A 13,903-nucleotide genomic window follows, 5' to 3' on the forward strand; every position below is an offset into this window, starting at 1 on the left:
ACAACATTCAAGAAAAATGCTGGGAGGCTCCACGTCGTTGAACTTCAGTACAATTATTTTAGGGGTAGCAGTGGAACAAATAACTTCCAAATCATGTGTTTGATCTGGATTATCTGTTGGTGGCTTTGATGAAAGACACAACTTTCATCAAAGATGTGTCTGATGAACAGAAATTTCAATATTTAACACAAAATGAAGTCACACTATAAGTGTCCAGAAAGAAAGTGGAATGTTTTCACTTTCCCAATATTCCTCAGTGAGGTCTCTCTCCCCTTCTTCCTTCCCTTCTCTCTAAAAATAAATTCTTTTGAAAAAAATAATTCAACAGGGTCCGTTTTCTTTCAAATATTTAACCACCAAATGGAAGACATGAGAAAGAGTCCTAAAAAGTACTCCCTTCACTGCAACCATTTATGGAACACCTTCCACCTTCCCAGCACCTTCTATATTCACCAGGCATTATAAATATATAACCTCAATTCTTAAAACTCTGTAAGAGATATTAGTGTCTTAATTTTATACATGGGGACAGTCTAAGAGAGATTGGTCCTCACGTGTAAGCTCCCACAGCTAGGACTTGATTGACTTAGAATTGTTGGATTCCAAATGACAAACACCATGAACACAGTTTACAAAAAGCAAAGGACTTCAGCTGTGAAAGTAGGTCTCCCTACATGACCTACCGCCAGGTCTATTAGCAGCAACCACTGCTCTCAGCGGCTCAGAGGCTGACGGTGTACAAGAAACACTGGCAATGAATGAGAGCTTAAGTCTATCCATGTGTATTGAAGGAGTTCACGATTCTCTTATCGAGCCTTACAAATTTCAAAATACTGAGGTTAAAAACCAGAGAGGGATAACCTATAACACAAATTGTGGTAAATACCAAGGACCTGATAAGGAAGGAGCAGCCTTTGCTTCAGTGCTGAGATATCACATGAGGGAGGTGAAACAATGTGCTCTAATGGTATCAGCAGGGGGTCATGGGCTCATGGAGAATGTAACTCACGAATTTAAACTGAAGTGATGTCTTGCTCTATTTCATTTATGTTTTTCCTGAATTGAAGTAATTCACTGTTTTTACTTAAAAGGTTACTTACATTAAGTCTTCCTGCAGAATAAAAATTAATATGAATGTCAAAATGACTTTATTGCTTTATATAATTATATACGAAAAACTATAATTAATGTATTCCAAGACCTTAGCACCATTGTGGAGCATGCGGGTCACTCAGAACCACACAATTCTGGAGTCTGCAGAGCACCCAGAGGTTGTCCAGCTCTCTGATACCAGAAGATCCTCCAGAGGAGAAATTGAACCTCGTGATTCTGTTGATCCACATCCCTCATAATCTGGTTCATTACTGGACCCCAAACACACAATGGTAGGAGTGAGAGCAGAAAACATTTTTTTTTTCTGATCTGCATTTTGAATTTCTAAATTTTGCAGAAACAAAAAAGATGCATTTTAAATTAGTTCGACTATTTATTAGTTGTCTGAGTGGGAAGAATATTGCAGGAAGATATAATTATAAAAGCCAAATATAGCTGGCATCCAGCCTAGAGTTTTCAGCCTGTTTATAAAACATGCCAAATATCAGATGGCATGCAAAGGGTAATGTGTTAATAGCGGAGATCGAAAACACAGGCTGCAATTTCTAGGAAAGACTAAAGAATTTGATGAAGCTATTGGCCGAGCTGTTCTATAACATGATACTTATCTGGAAATCTAACTGCTTAGAAATAGAAATTACTTAAAATAAATGAGGACAGTTTATTTTTAGTACCTAAAGCACTGTTCTTCTGCGAACTTTCATTTCCTACAGAAGGGAATATAAATATGGAAAGCATGGTACCAAAAACCAGAATACCCACGTTGTGATTATAAAACCCCTAAGAAAAAGGAGCTTCCGGTCAAGGTGGCATCGTAGGCAGACATGGCTCGCCTCTTTGCACATCCACACTAAAATTACAACTAAAATATAGAACAACCATCACACAGAACCATGAGAAATAGATTTGAATGGAAGTCTGACAACTACAGAATTAAAGAAACCACATCCATCACTGTTAGGAGGGGCGCAAACGTGAAATAGGTTGGTCTCTCATGTGTGGTGGGTAAAAATTCGGGAGGAATATCTCAGAAGTGAGTAGGCCCAGCTCCCAAACCAGGCCCCTTGGCCCAGGGTTCCAGTGCCAGGAAGGAAGTCCCCCCAACTTCTGGCTACAAAAACTGGCGGCGATTGAGTAGGTGGAAGGAACTTCTGGAGCCACAGGCAGTTTCTCTTGAAGAACCCACACACGGACTCACCTGCTCAGACTCCCTCCCTCTGAGCTCCAGGGCCGGGGCGGCAGCTTGAAGGGCACCGGTGGCATACTGGGAGAGGCTGAAGTATCTGGCGTCGGGGAGAGCAGAGGACAGTGTTCCTTTTCTGAGCCCTCCCCCTGCAGAGCCATAGAGCCCTCAGGCTGGCACCATATCTGAGACTCCACCAACCTGGCTAACACTGTTTGACCCGCCTTGGAGATCCCCAGAGACTCCTCCCATCCAACTTATAGGCCCACCCAAGCTGTTAACAGTAACTTTTCCATATGAATGGCTGCTTCACAATTTCCTAAATCCTATCAAGCAACAGCTGGCCTCAGTGAGCTCTAGGCCCAGCACTAGCAGCAGCTAGTTTAGTTTTACAGCTTGGCTTCGCCTGGGCATCTCCAAGCCCAGCACAAAGAGCAGCCTTCTCAGATTGCTTTATAGCTTAGGCAGGGTTCCCCTGGACAAAACACAAGTGGGGGCTGGCCTTGGCCTGCACCACTGGGGAAACACCAGGGCTAATGCACCCAGTGGACAGCTGCAGACCACCTCGGAGCACCACCACCCTGCCCCTGCACAGATGATCCTCCACGAAGGGCGGAGGCTGGTGGTCGGTGGTCACAGCCAGTCCTTGCAGCTGACTGGCCTGGGTAAATCTCTCCCATTGATCTGCCAGCAGCAACCAAGGCTCAGCTACAAGAGGAGGGTGGACTCTGCCCACGTGAAGGATGCACCTCAAATACCCAGCTTGGGTGACAGGGGAGGCTGTGCCACTGGATCCTACAGGACACCTACTACATTAGGCCACACTACCAAGACAGAAAGTCATCGCAGCAAAAGCTAATACATAGAAACAAACACAGGGAGGTTGCCAAAACGAGGAGACAAAAAAACATGGCCCAAATGAAAAAACAGATAAAAACTCCAGAAAAATAGCTAAATGAAATGGAGATAAGCAATCTATCGGATGCAGAGTTCAAAACACAGATTATAAGGATGCTCCAGGAACTCAGTGAGGACCTCAGCAGCATAAAAAAGACCCAGTCAGAAATGAAGGATTTGCTAATTGAAATGAAGAACAACTTATAGGGAAACAAAAGTAGAATGGATGAAGCTGAGAATCAGATCAATGATTTGGAACATAAGGAAGCAAAAAACAACCAAGCAGAAGAAGAAGAAATAAGAATAAAAAAAATGAAGGTAGTATAAGAAGCCTCTGAGACAACTTCATTTGCATCATAGGGGTACCAGAAGGAGAAGAGAAAGAGCAAAATACTGGAAATCTATTCGAAAAAATAATGAAAGACAACTTCCCTAATTTGGCAAAGGAAATATACATGCAGGTCCAGGAAGAACAAAATCCCAAACAAGATGGATGCAAAGAGGCCCACTCCAAGACACATCATAATTAAAAAGCAAAAGTTTAAAGATAAAGAGAGAATCTTAAAAGCAGCAAGAGAAAAGCAGTTAGTTACTTACAGGGGAATTCCCATAAGACTGTCAGCTGATTTCTCAAAAGAAACTTTGCAGGCTAGAAGGGACTGGCAAGAATTATTCGCAGTCATGAAAAGCAGGGACCTACAGCCAATATTGTTCTACCCAGCAAAGCTATCATTCAGAATTGAAGGGCAGTTAAAAGGGCTTTCTAGATAAGGTAAAGTTAAAGTTCAGTATCACCAAGCCATTATTACATGACATGTTAAGGATTTATTTAACAAAAAGAAGATCAAAATTATGAACATTAAAATGATGACAAACTCACAACTATCAACAACTGAATCTAAAAAACGAAAACTAAGCAAACAATAAGAACAGGAACAGAATCATAGGTATGGGGATCATTTGGAGGGTTATGAGCTGAGAGGGGGAAGGGGAAGAAAGGCAGAAATGGTGCAAGGATCCAGAAGCATAACTGGTAGGAACAAAAGAGACAGGGGGGATATTAAAAATAGTATAGGAGAGAAGCCAACGAACTTACACGCATGACCCCCGGACATGAACTAAGAGCGCGGGGGGGGTTGCTGGAAGGAAGCGGATGCTGGGTGGAGGGGGGCAAAGAGGAAACAAATGGGACAACTGTAACAGCATGGTTAATAAAATATACTTTAAAAAAATAAAAAAAGAGAAAAAAATGCCAACCCTTCCTAAGTTTTCTACCCCCTCTCCATATTGTAATCCTATAGTATTTGAGGGAAAAAAAAAGCAGCTTAGAATTTGGAATCAGGAGAGTTGTATTTAAATAAAGGTTAGCTACTTACACAACTTTGCAACTCTTCTCATTTATAAAATTGGGAAATGTATTGCCCTTACCTATTTTGCTATAAAATGCATAATTATTAAGATATTCCGATGGCTCGTCAATAGTTATTTGCTTTTGACTGCTTTGCCGCCATTGATCTTAGGAACGGTTTTATGGATCTGACTTCAAAGGCCAGGGCAATAAAAACAAAAGTAAACAAACAGGCCTATATCAAACTAAAAAGCTTCTGCACAGCAAAGGAAACCCTCAACAAAACAAAAAGGCAACCTAATAAATGGGAGGGGATACCAAATCATATATCTGATAAGGAGTTAATATTCAAAGTATATAAATAACTCACTCAACTCAATAACAACAACAAAAAAAATCCAATTAAAAAATGGGCAGAAGACCTTAATACATTTTCCCAAAGAAAACATACAGATGGCCAAAACGCACAAGATGCTCTGTATCGCTAATAATTATGGAAATGCAAATCAAAACCACAATGAGATATCACCTCACACTTGTCAGAATGCCTATTATTAAAAAGACAATAAATAACAAGTCATGATGAGGATGTGGAGAAAAGGGAACACTCATGTATGGTTGGTAGGAATAGAAATTGGTGCAGCCATTATGGAAAACAGCATGGAGATTCCTCAAAATCTATTAAAAAATCTATTTAGAAATAGAAGATCCCACAGTTCCACTTCTAGGTATTTATCCAAAGACAAAGAAAACACTAATTTGAAAAGATATACGCACTCCTATGTTCATTGCAGCATTGTTTATAGTAGCCAAGATATGGAAACAACCTAAGTGTCCATCTATGGATGAGTGGATAAAGATTTGGTGTACACACACACACACACACACACACACACACACACACACACACACACCCCCAGCCCCTGGAATACTACTCTGCCATAAAAATAATAGAAATCTTCCCATTCATGACAACACAGATGTAACTTGAGGGTATTAAGTTAAATAAGTCAGAGAAAAACAAATACCGTTTGATTTTACTTATATGTGGAATCTAACAAAAATACAAAAGAGCAAACAAAATAAAGCCAATCTCATAGATTCAGAAAACAGACTGGTGGTTGGCAGAAGGAAGGGGGTTTGGTAGTGGGCAAAGTGGGTGAAGGGGGATCACGATGTACAAACTTCCAGGCATAAAATAAGTCATAGGGATGTAACGCACAGCTTGGTTTACATTATTGACTATAGTCAATAATGTTATATTGCAAAATTTAAAGTTGCTAAGTAAATCTTAAAGTTCTTATCACAAGAGAAAAAAACTTCGTAACTTAGTGTGGTGATCACTTTGCAATGTATACAAATGTTGAATCATTATGTTGTGCACCTGAAACTAGTATATTGTTCATCAAGTATCCCTCAATAAAAAAGGAAAAAAATCTTAATTCTCATTAAAGTACTTAAGAGTTTTCTTTGACTCAGTTACCTCTCTTAAACCCCATTTATGTCTAGCATCTGTGTATTTTATAAATTATAAAGCACAATATAAATATATAGCTTTCATATTTATAGCAAATGCCAAGTCTTTATGAATTTCAGTTCTCATAGAAAATACCTTTATCCTACAATTTTTGAGGGTTCTCATCTCCCTGCAAAAGTAGTTCCTTTGAGTTTAACTCTTTAGTCATCACCTCATATTTTATTCATTCAAACAAAAAGTTTGATTTGAGTTGTAGAGAAATTCTAAAATCTCTCAGATGCTCACTCTTTAATCTTTCTATGAATTTAAAAATTTGCTCAGATTTCTCTCATTCATAAATGTATCAACAACACTAACATATGTTCGATGTTAAAAGTTTCACATAAAAACCAATACAAGACACTATGTGCTTCATATGGCTGGCAGCATAGGATCAGTAGACCCTGAAAGTCCTGAAACTTCAACATTAAAATTAAAATTGTTGCCTCTGCTTTTATTACTATTCCATTTCAAAAAACTTACAGGGGAAAAAAAACTTTAAGTGTTACAACTCATATGCCAGTAGCATTTATTGCTTTGGTGAAAAGCAATCTGTTAGTAAGGTTTCATTATGAGCACACAACAAACCCTCAATTATTTGCTGATGGATTACCTACTGACTTTATGAATTCCAGGGTAGTTTCCCCATGCTTCTGAGCCATTTCCCTCTATTGATGTCAGTGAATATGCAGGGGTGTTAATCTTAGTATTTCAGTATTAATCTTTCAGCTTAATCCACAAAACGTGAATAATGCAAAAAAACAAAAAAAACAAAACCCCAACAAACCTAACAAAAACCCAAAAAATCTTCAATGCATTCCAAAGTGAAATATATTTCACATGTTGGATATTTTCTTAACATCACTTTCTAGAACCTAGCATGACACCTTCTATTCTCAGTATTTCTTATGCTCACAACTTTCAGGTTTTCCCTGACCACTCTATATAAAAATAACCTCTCACCCTCCCACATATGACCACTGGCACTTTCTCCCTTGGTTCATTTATATCTATAGAACTTATCCCATCTGGCATAAAATATATTTAAGTGTATATTTGCTTTTCTGTATTCTCCTCTCTAACTAATGTCCCCCACAGTATAAGCTTAAAAGGGCAGGGATGCCTGGCTGTTCACTCAGTGCCTTGAACAGTTCTTAGCACATAGTATGCAACCAAAACACAGGGTTTGGTAAATAGACTTTGAGAGTGTAAGTACAACTCCCTTAGGTTATAGATGAGAAAGTGACTCCACAGATATGCAGGTAACAAGGAACCTACCAGAGAACAGACATTACAAATTGTAGCCCATGCAACTGATGTCCCTATCGCATAGTAGTCGAGAACACAGTAGTTGAGTATATAGCTTTATACTTGGACAAAGCTAGATTCTAGTCCACTCAGTAGTGACATGGTGGACAAATTAACCTCTACATGTGTCAATTTACCCAGCATGAAATGGGAATAATAATAATAACATCAACTTAACATTGTTATTGAAGTGATTCAATGTTATAATGGGTATAAAACACTACAGTACATAAAAATAAATAAGTGCTTAATAAAAGGGATCTAACATTATATTTATCATCATCATCATCATGAAGTCACTCAGGCTCCATAGTCAATTTATTAATATTTCCCAAATAATTTATGATAAAACTCGCTATCTAGTTTCTAAGTCCATACAGCTGAGAAGCGGCAAATTAGAAAGACAAAGCAGTTGCCAGAAGTGAGAACAGCAAAAAAAAAAAGAAAAGAAAAGAAAAGGATAAAAATGTGAAATAAAATCCAGATTCCCGAGATACTGTAGTACAACACAATAATCAGGTCCAAGAAAATGATGCTTAGCCACTAAGAAAAAGATTACATTACATTTAATTCACTCTTAAGACAGCAAGAAAATATAATTCTAAAATTAGGAAGATTTACTTCAAAATGGTTTGGACAAACTTTTGTTGTAAAGATAAATTTCCATTACCTTCATAGTTCACCTTCTAGAGAAAAGGAGCAAAGTAAATGAGGCATTATTATATAGAAGGCTTGAATATGACTGCTATAGGTGCCTATCAATGTAATTTATGCCACGCTTTCTATAGCTTCTTTTCACATCCTCTTAAAGATAAATAATCTCCACATGGGATCATTCTTCTCTCATAATTGTATGTTGTATCACAAGTGTGGATTTCGGCAAGGGGATAAATGGTTCCATTTTACTGTCTCAGGAACATTGTCACAACTATGTAACAAATCTGCATCTATTAATCCTATTTCCTTTAGTGACACAATTACCAGAACTTTCTGAGATTAGGAAGAAAACCAAATTTCAAAATCAAAACCACATTCCAAATTTCTTAAAAGACTTTTTTGTTCAATTCTTCTGTAAAAACATTGGTCACCATTTAACATACAGTGGCAACAAAGTGCACCCAATTTACATGCATCAAGAAATCAATAAATCATTACATGGACAAAATGAATTTTAAACAAACAGTACTCAGAAGTAGCTCATGTTGCATTTCACCACGGTTATAATGCTCCCAACAATTAGATAGCTAATATGAGCAATAAGAATTCCAGTTTCAATCTGAAATAAGGTTCTTTGTGACAAATAACAAACTAATGATTACATAAAATAATTATCTTAAAGGGACCCATTTTTCAGAAATCACTTTGTGCAAAGCACCATACTAATGTAATTTCTTGAAAAAAAAGTGTATCGTAAGGACAAAAGGGCTCTAGTTTTTGAAAAGTAATTACCTGAATGATGCAAATTTTTACTGTGTCCATAAATTAAGATATCTTTCAATATGATGATTTTATGTTACATGTTTAGACATCTTAAATAACTCTGTAGATGTTCAACTAAATAGAAAGATTTTGTAGGACTGGGTTATTTTCAACAGAAGAACAAATATACAGCAATCAAAAGCCTCTTCTCAACTCACAGGCAAGGTTTCTGGATATGGGATTTAATTAATAAGAAAAAAATTTAAGCACCACAGTAAAATACTTTTTCAAAAAACAGAAAGGACAAGTTAGGGACAAAAGCATGTAAACATTTACAAAAAAATTTTTAATAAGCACTCTAGTCCTCTCATCTGAAATAATAAAAAACAATTTGGTGTGCGTATGATATCCTGTTTAATAAGATACCAAGTTCTATAATTCTAATTTAATCAAATGAGACTGTCATGTTATCTGTTCATAATAAGAACAGTATATATTTATTTTCATATTGTATGATTTATTTTATTCCTTCAAAAATCTATGATTAAAGGATAGCACTAAATTATTTTGAAGTGCACCGAAGAGAATTTATGATAAATTGTCTAGTGGGAAAATCAGCTCCCCCAAAGAAAATATATACAAATAAAATTTTTAAATACAGTAGCTGTAAATACAGCCATCTTATAAATTTCTTTTACTTTGCATTTATTTATCAACATAAATAATTTCAGCAGCCCAAGTAGTAATTTTAATTTCAGTTTTTCTCCTCCACGATGTGTTTAATTACTCTTACACATAAGAGTAATTTTTTAGCACGTGTACAAGCCACATGCTAACAAACTTTAAGGGTTCATAAAGTTAAATTTTATGATTCCTACATGGTTACATTTAAGTCAGATATACAAGATTGAAAATCAGTAGCTTCAGCCTAGAATATGATTTAAATACCCCAAGAGACGAAAAAGAGACCAAAAAGAGGGAGAATTTCAACTCATGTAACTTTTGACAATTAGACTATATATACCAAAAAGATATATGTGTATATATCTTTTTTAATATATTGTATATATAAAATATTTAATTTCACTTCAAAAGTTATCCAGAAGTAAAATTCACTAAACAAGATACAAAAACATCAGGACTATGAGTAGGAAGAACTCAGATTCATTCAATTCAGATGAGAAGACACTTTGGGGAGAAAAATCCTTCCCAAACAATATAAGTTGTATCTCACTAACTTTACAAACATCCTTTCAACTTTACCTTTTATACCATAAACCTTCTTGACAGTTCCCATTTTCTATTTCTCAAAAAAAATTTTTTTAGCCTCTTAATTTCCACGTGTCATGTCAAAACTCTTAGTTCTTATTCACTCTAATTCCACAATCACCATTAAAAAGAACCTAAAGTAATAATTTTCTTCCTCTCAGGAGTCAAAAACCACCATTTAATTATGCAAAATTGAGAAATTAAAAGTAAAAACATCACTTCAAAATAAGATACTTAACATATATGGTTTTATGTAAGTAGGGAGACCACATAATTGCTCATTCTAACTGACCTCTGGCACTTGAGACAGTAAGGTTAGAAAATTAAAATAAGTAATAAAAACTTAAAATATCTAAAGTCTGCATCCATTTGGAACAGATGTGGGAGTAAAAAAAGATGACAAATTATATAATTGTGAATGTTTACTGTGAAACAGTACAAAATTGATGTTGCCAGAAAGAGTAAAAAACCTTCAACTGATATTAAACATCTTAAGTAATTTGGAAAAATCTTAAGGTTGAATTATAACTATACAGAACACAACAACAGAAAAGGCTTTCATGCATGTACACATTAAGTAACAAATAAACCCCCAAGTCAGTACAGTACATCAGTGACTAATACTTAAATGATATTTGGATATATAAAGAAAGAGAAGGAAAAATAAAATGTTGACTGCCATTGATGAAAGAGCATTTCAACAATTTACACAAAATGATACTAAACAGTTGTTTTTTTTAAAAAAAAAAGATGTCCTAATAAAACCAAGCCACAATAAGTTAGTGTTTTCCATAATACATGCTCAAATTATTTGATCCCATATCTATACACTGTTACTGTCTTAATACCTAAATGTTGTGACAGCATATTTAATAATTGAGGTACATTAGTTTACATCTTTTTATAGGTACTCTAAGAGGGTTAATTTTTCTTTTCCAGTTTTTCCTCGTCTTCACCTACTCCAAAGAAAATCAAGGGAAACATTCCTAGAATGCAGCCAATAGTCACCCCAACAGCTTTGCCCTAAGGAAACAAAAGAAAACATTTTTTGAAAGTTATTTTATCCCTTTAAGAGGAATCCTTGCTTAAGTACTTACTATGAACAGTTACTATGCACTATAAAATTCAACTGACTGCATATCATTTGATCATAATAACTTAAATATAAAAATGAGCTACAAAAAGATACTAGAACAAATGATATTTAGAGTTCAAAGCAAACAGGAAATTTTTTATCAAATTGTCATAAAAATAACATCAAAGAAATATTCAAGTAGAAAATACTTATTAAAAATTGTACATATATTTTAATGTCAAAAGACAGGAAAAAAAACTCACCTAGATTCTTATTTTGACCTTAGATAATGTTTTTATTTATATATACCTATAGAGGCTACATTCTATTTTAGATGCCTGACTTCCCCCTATATATATTTATATATGACGCACGCTAACTCTGAAATTCTACATAATAGAATATATGAATGAAATGACCACTGCTAATAGATTCCATCACTTCCACTTCCCACCCTTTCTGTTAGAATGTCTGCTATCATCCATGTAAACCAAGGCTTTCTTCCCCCTCATTGTAGGAATGCCAGTCAATGAATTTCAACCCAATTATCTCAATTGGCATAAAGTCAATAGGCAGAGAAGGAGGAAAGAAATGGGGTATCCTGTTCTGGCTCCCTGATCCAGGACCTAACACATATTTTTCCACTCTTAAGAACAGTTACTTATATATGCTGTTTTCAGGTCTTATGATACTAGTCCCTATAGTTAACTGTACTGGAGCTAATGGGACTTAAATACATCTGTAATATTGTTCTGCAAGAAAATATTTTCAGAGTTTCAAATAATCAAATTACAAACAAGGCTTTAAAAATACAACATATGTCAGTTGGAACCTGCATGTGTATTGGCATATATTCTATTATATAGATTTTCAGAGTTAGCATGTGTTATAACTAGATGGCTAATCACTAACTTCAACCACTATAGGCTGTTTATAACCAAATGTTATGTTACAGAATGGAAGGTTTAATCCTAACATAAAACAAGCAGAGTCAACAACTACGGAATATGGTTATAGGGTTTTATCAAAACATACCATGCACAAATACATATATATAAAAATAATAGTTTAATAATTGAAGTGCTTTTTGCCCTGGCTGGTGTGGCTCAGTGGGTTGGGTACTGGCCTATGAACTGAAAGGTCGCTCGCTGGTTCCATTCCTGGTCAGGGCACATGCCTGGGTTGCAGGACGAGCCCCCAGTTAGGAGTGTGCAAGAGGCAACCGACTGATGTTTCTCTCCCTGTCTTTCTCCCTCCCTCCCCTCTCTCTAAAAATAAATAAATAAAATCTTTAAAAAAAAATTGAAGTGCTTTTGTTATAGAAGAGGGGAAAGGGGCATACTTATAATATAGAAAGAAAACAGAACTATCGTTTATGTGAGAAGACCCCAGGGAAAGAATCTCTTGATCCCCACTGTAGCGTTAAAATGTTAAGCCAAATTATGAGAATGTTAGAATATCCTTACTCCTCACGAACTCTGGTTGAAATTAGCCAGTCTCACTTCAGTCTATTTACAAATTGCAGGATATGGACACACACCCCCCCCCCCAAACACATGTATAATTTTTTTATACAGCAACAGATAGGTCTAAGGTGGAGCCTGAGAATTTGCAGAATTCATAAGCTCCCAGGTACTGCTGATCCTGCAGGTCCTGGCATCACACTTAGAGAACCACTGCCGTACGCAGTCATCTCCTCACATGGTTTCAACTACCACCAGCCTCTTCGCCGAGGCCTGCAGTGGCCTCCTATCTAACACTGCGGTCCGCCTCCATCCTAGCACCCCCAGCCTGTTTGACTCCGTTCAGCTTTCTTTTTTTTTAAATTCCCATAATACTGTGAACTGCTAATATACTAAATATTTTGTCAGGTTTTTAAATCGCTTCTCTCCCCTCAGGCTGCTAGAAAGATCCACCAGGAAAAAAAAATCTTGTTTTGTTAACCAGTATATTCAAAACTCCTAGATCTGTACCCTGCATACAATAGGTAAGCAGTAAATAGTTGCTGAATGAATGGAAGATCCATTCTCTCTATTTCAGACCTCTAACTCTTGACCTTTAATCCAGATGCCTACTAGATGTCAGCACTTGAGTGTCCTACTAGCATCTCAAATCCAACATGCCCAAAACAGAACTCGTTCTCCTCCCTTACAAACATGTTCTTCCTCCTCTTCTTGACTTAATTGGTGGCACTGTGACCCACCCACCTTCCTTCCTTCCCATTTAAAAGAGCACTCCATCACCTGGGTATGAGGTTCAAGATCCTCAGCATTATTTATACATCAACAGAAAAATGTCTTTCTTGTCTGATCTATTCTTACATCTCCAGTGCTGTGTCCTAATACTGCTTCTATCTACAACTACTGCAGAGTATATCCCAGCAATACCTAATTTCTTGTATTTCTCTGAACACACCCTGTTTTAATCATGCTTTTCTACTGGCTAGTCAATATACTTGGAATCTCTTGTTCACCTAGTAAATGTTTCCCCAATAATAAAAAAAATCATCTTAGATCTAATAATCACCAAGAAATCTCCTCACCAAAAGAAATTTCTCCCCACAAAGTGTTAATTCTTTTACTTGTGCTATTGCTGTATCTAGTGTAAAATTCTATTACTGTACCTAACACACTAAATTATAATTCGTTTAAATGTCTGTTTCTCTACCTAAACAATCCTCAAAAAGAACCATAGTTTATTATTCATTTTATGCCTAGCACATAACTGATACCTTAAGATTAACTGAGTCATATGAACAAATTTTTAAAAATCGAG

At 36.2% G+C, this 13,903-nt stretch overlaps 1 protein-coding gene across 1 annotated transcript in view; it reads right to left on the bottom strand.

The window, feature by feature from the left end:
• Positions 1-5,257: 5,257 nt before the first annotated feature.
• TMEM65 (transmembrane protein 65) overlaps positions 5,258-13,903 on the bottom strand; it is a 45,231-nt gene continuing 36,585 nt past the window's right edge. Inside the window, exon 7 of the mRNA XM_054590461.1 lies at positions 5,258-11,076. Coding sequence (XP_054446436.1) covers positions 10,975-11,076 — 102 coding nt within the window. The 3' untranslated portion in view covers positions 5,258-10,974. The remainder of the gene's footprint in view (positions 11,077-13,903) is intronic.

This window comes from Pteronotus mesoamericanus, unplaced genomic scaffold, assembly GCF_021234165.1.
Source record: "Pteronotus mesoamericanus isolate MK-2021 breed Mesoamerican mustached bat unplaced genomic scaffold, CSHL_Meso_final scaffold_174, whole genome shotgun sequence".
Taxonomy (NCBI): domain Eukaryota; kingdom Metazoa; phylum Chordata; class Mammalia; order Chiroptera; family Mormoopidae; genus Pteronotus; species Pteronotus mesoamericanus.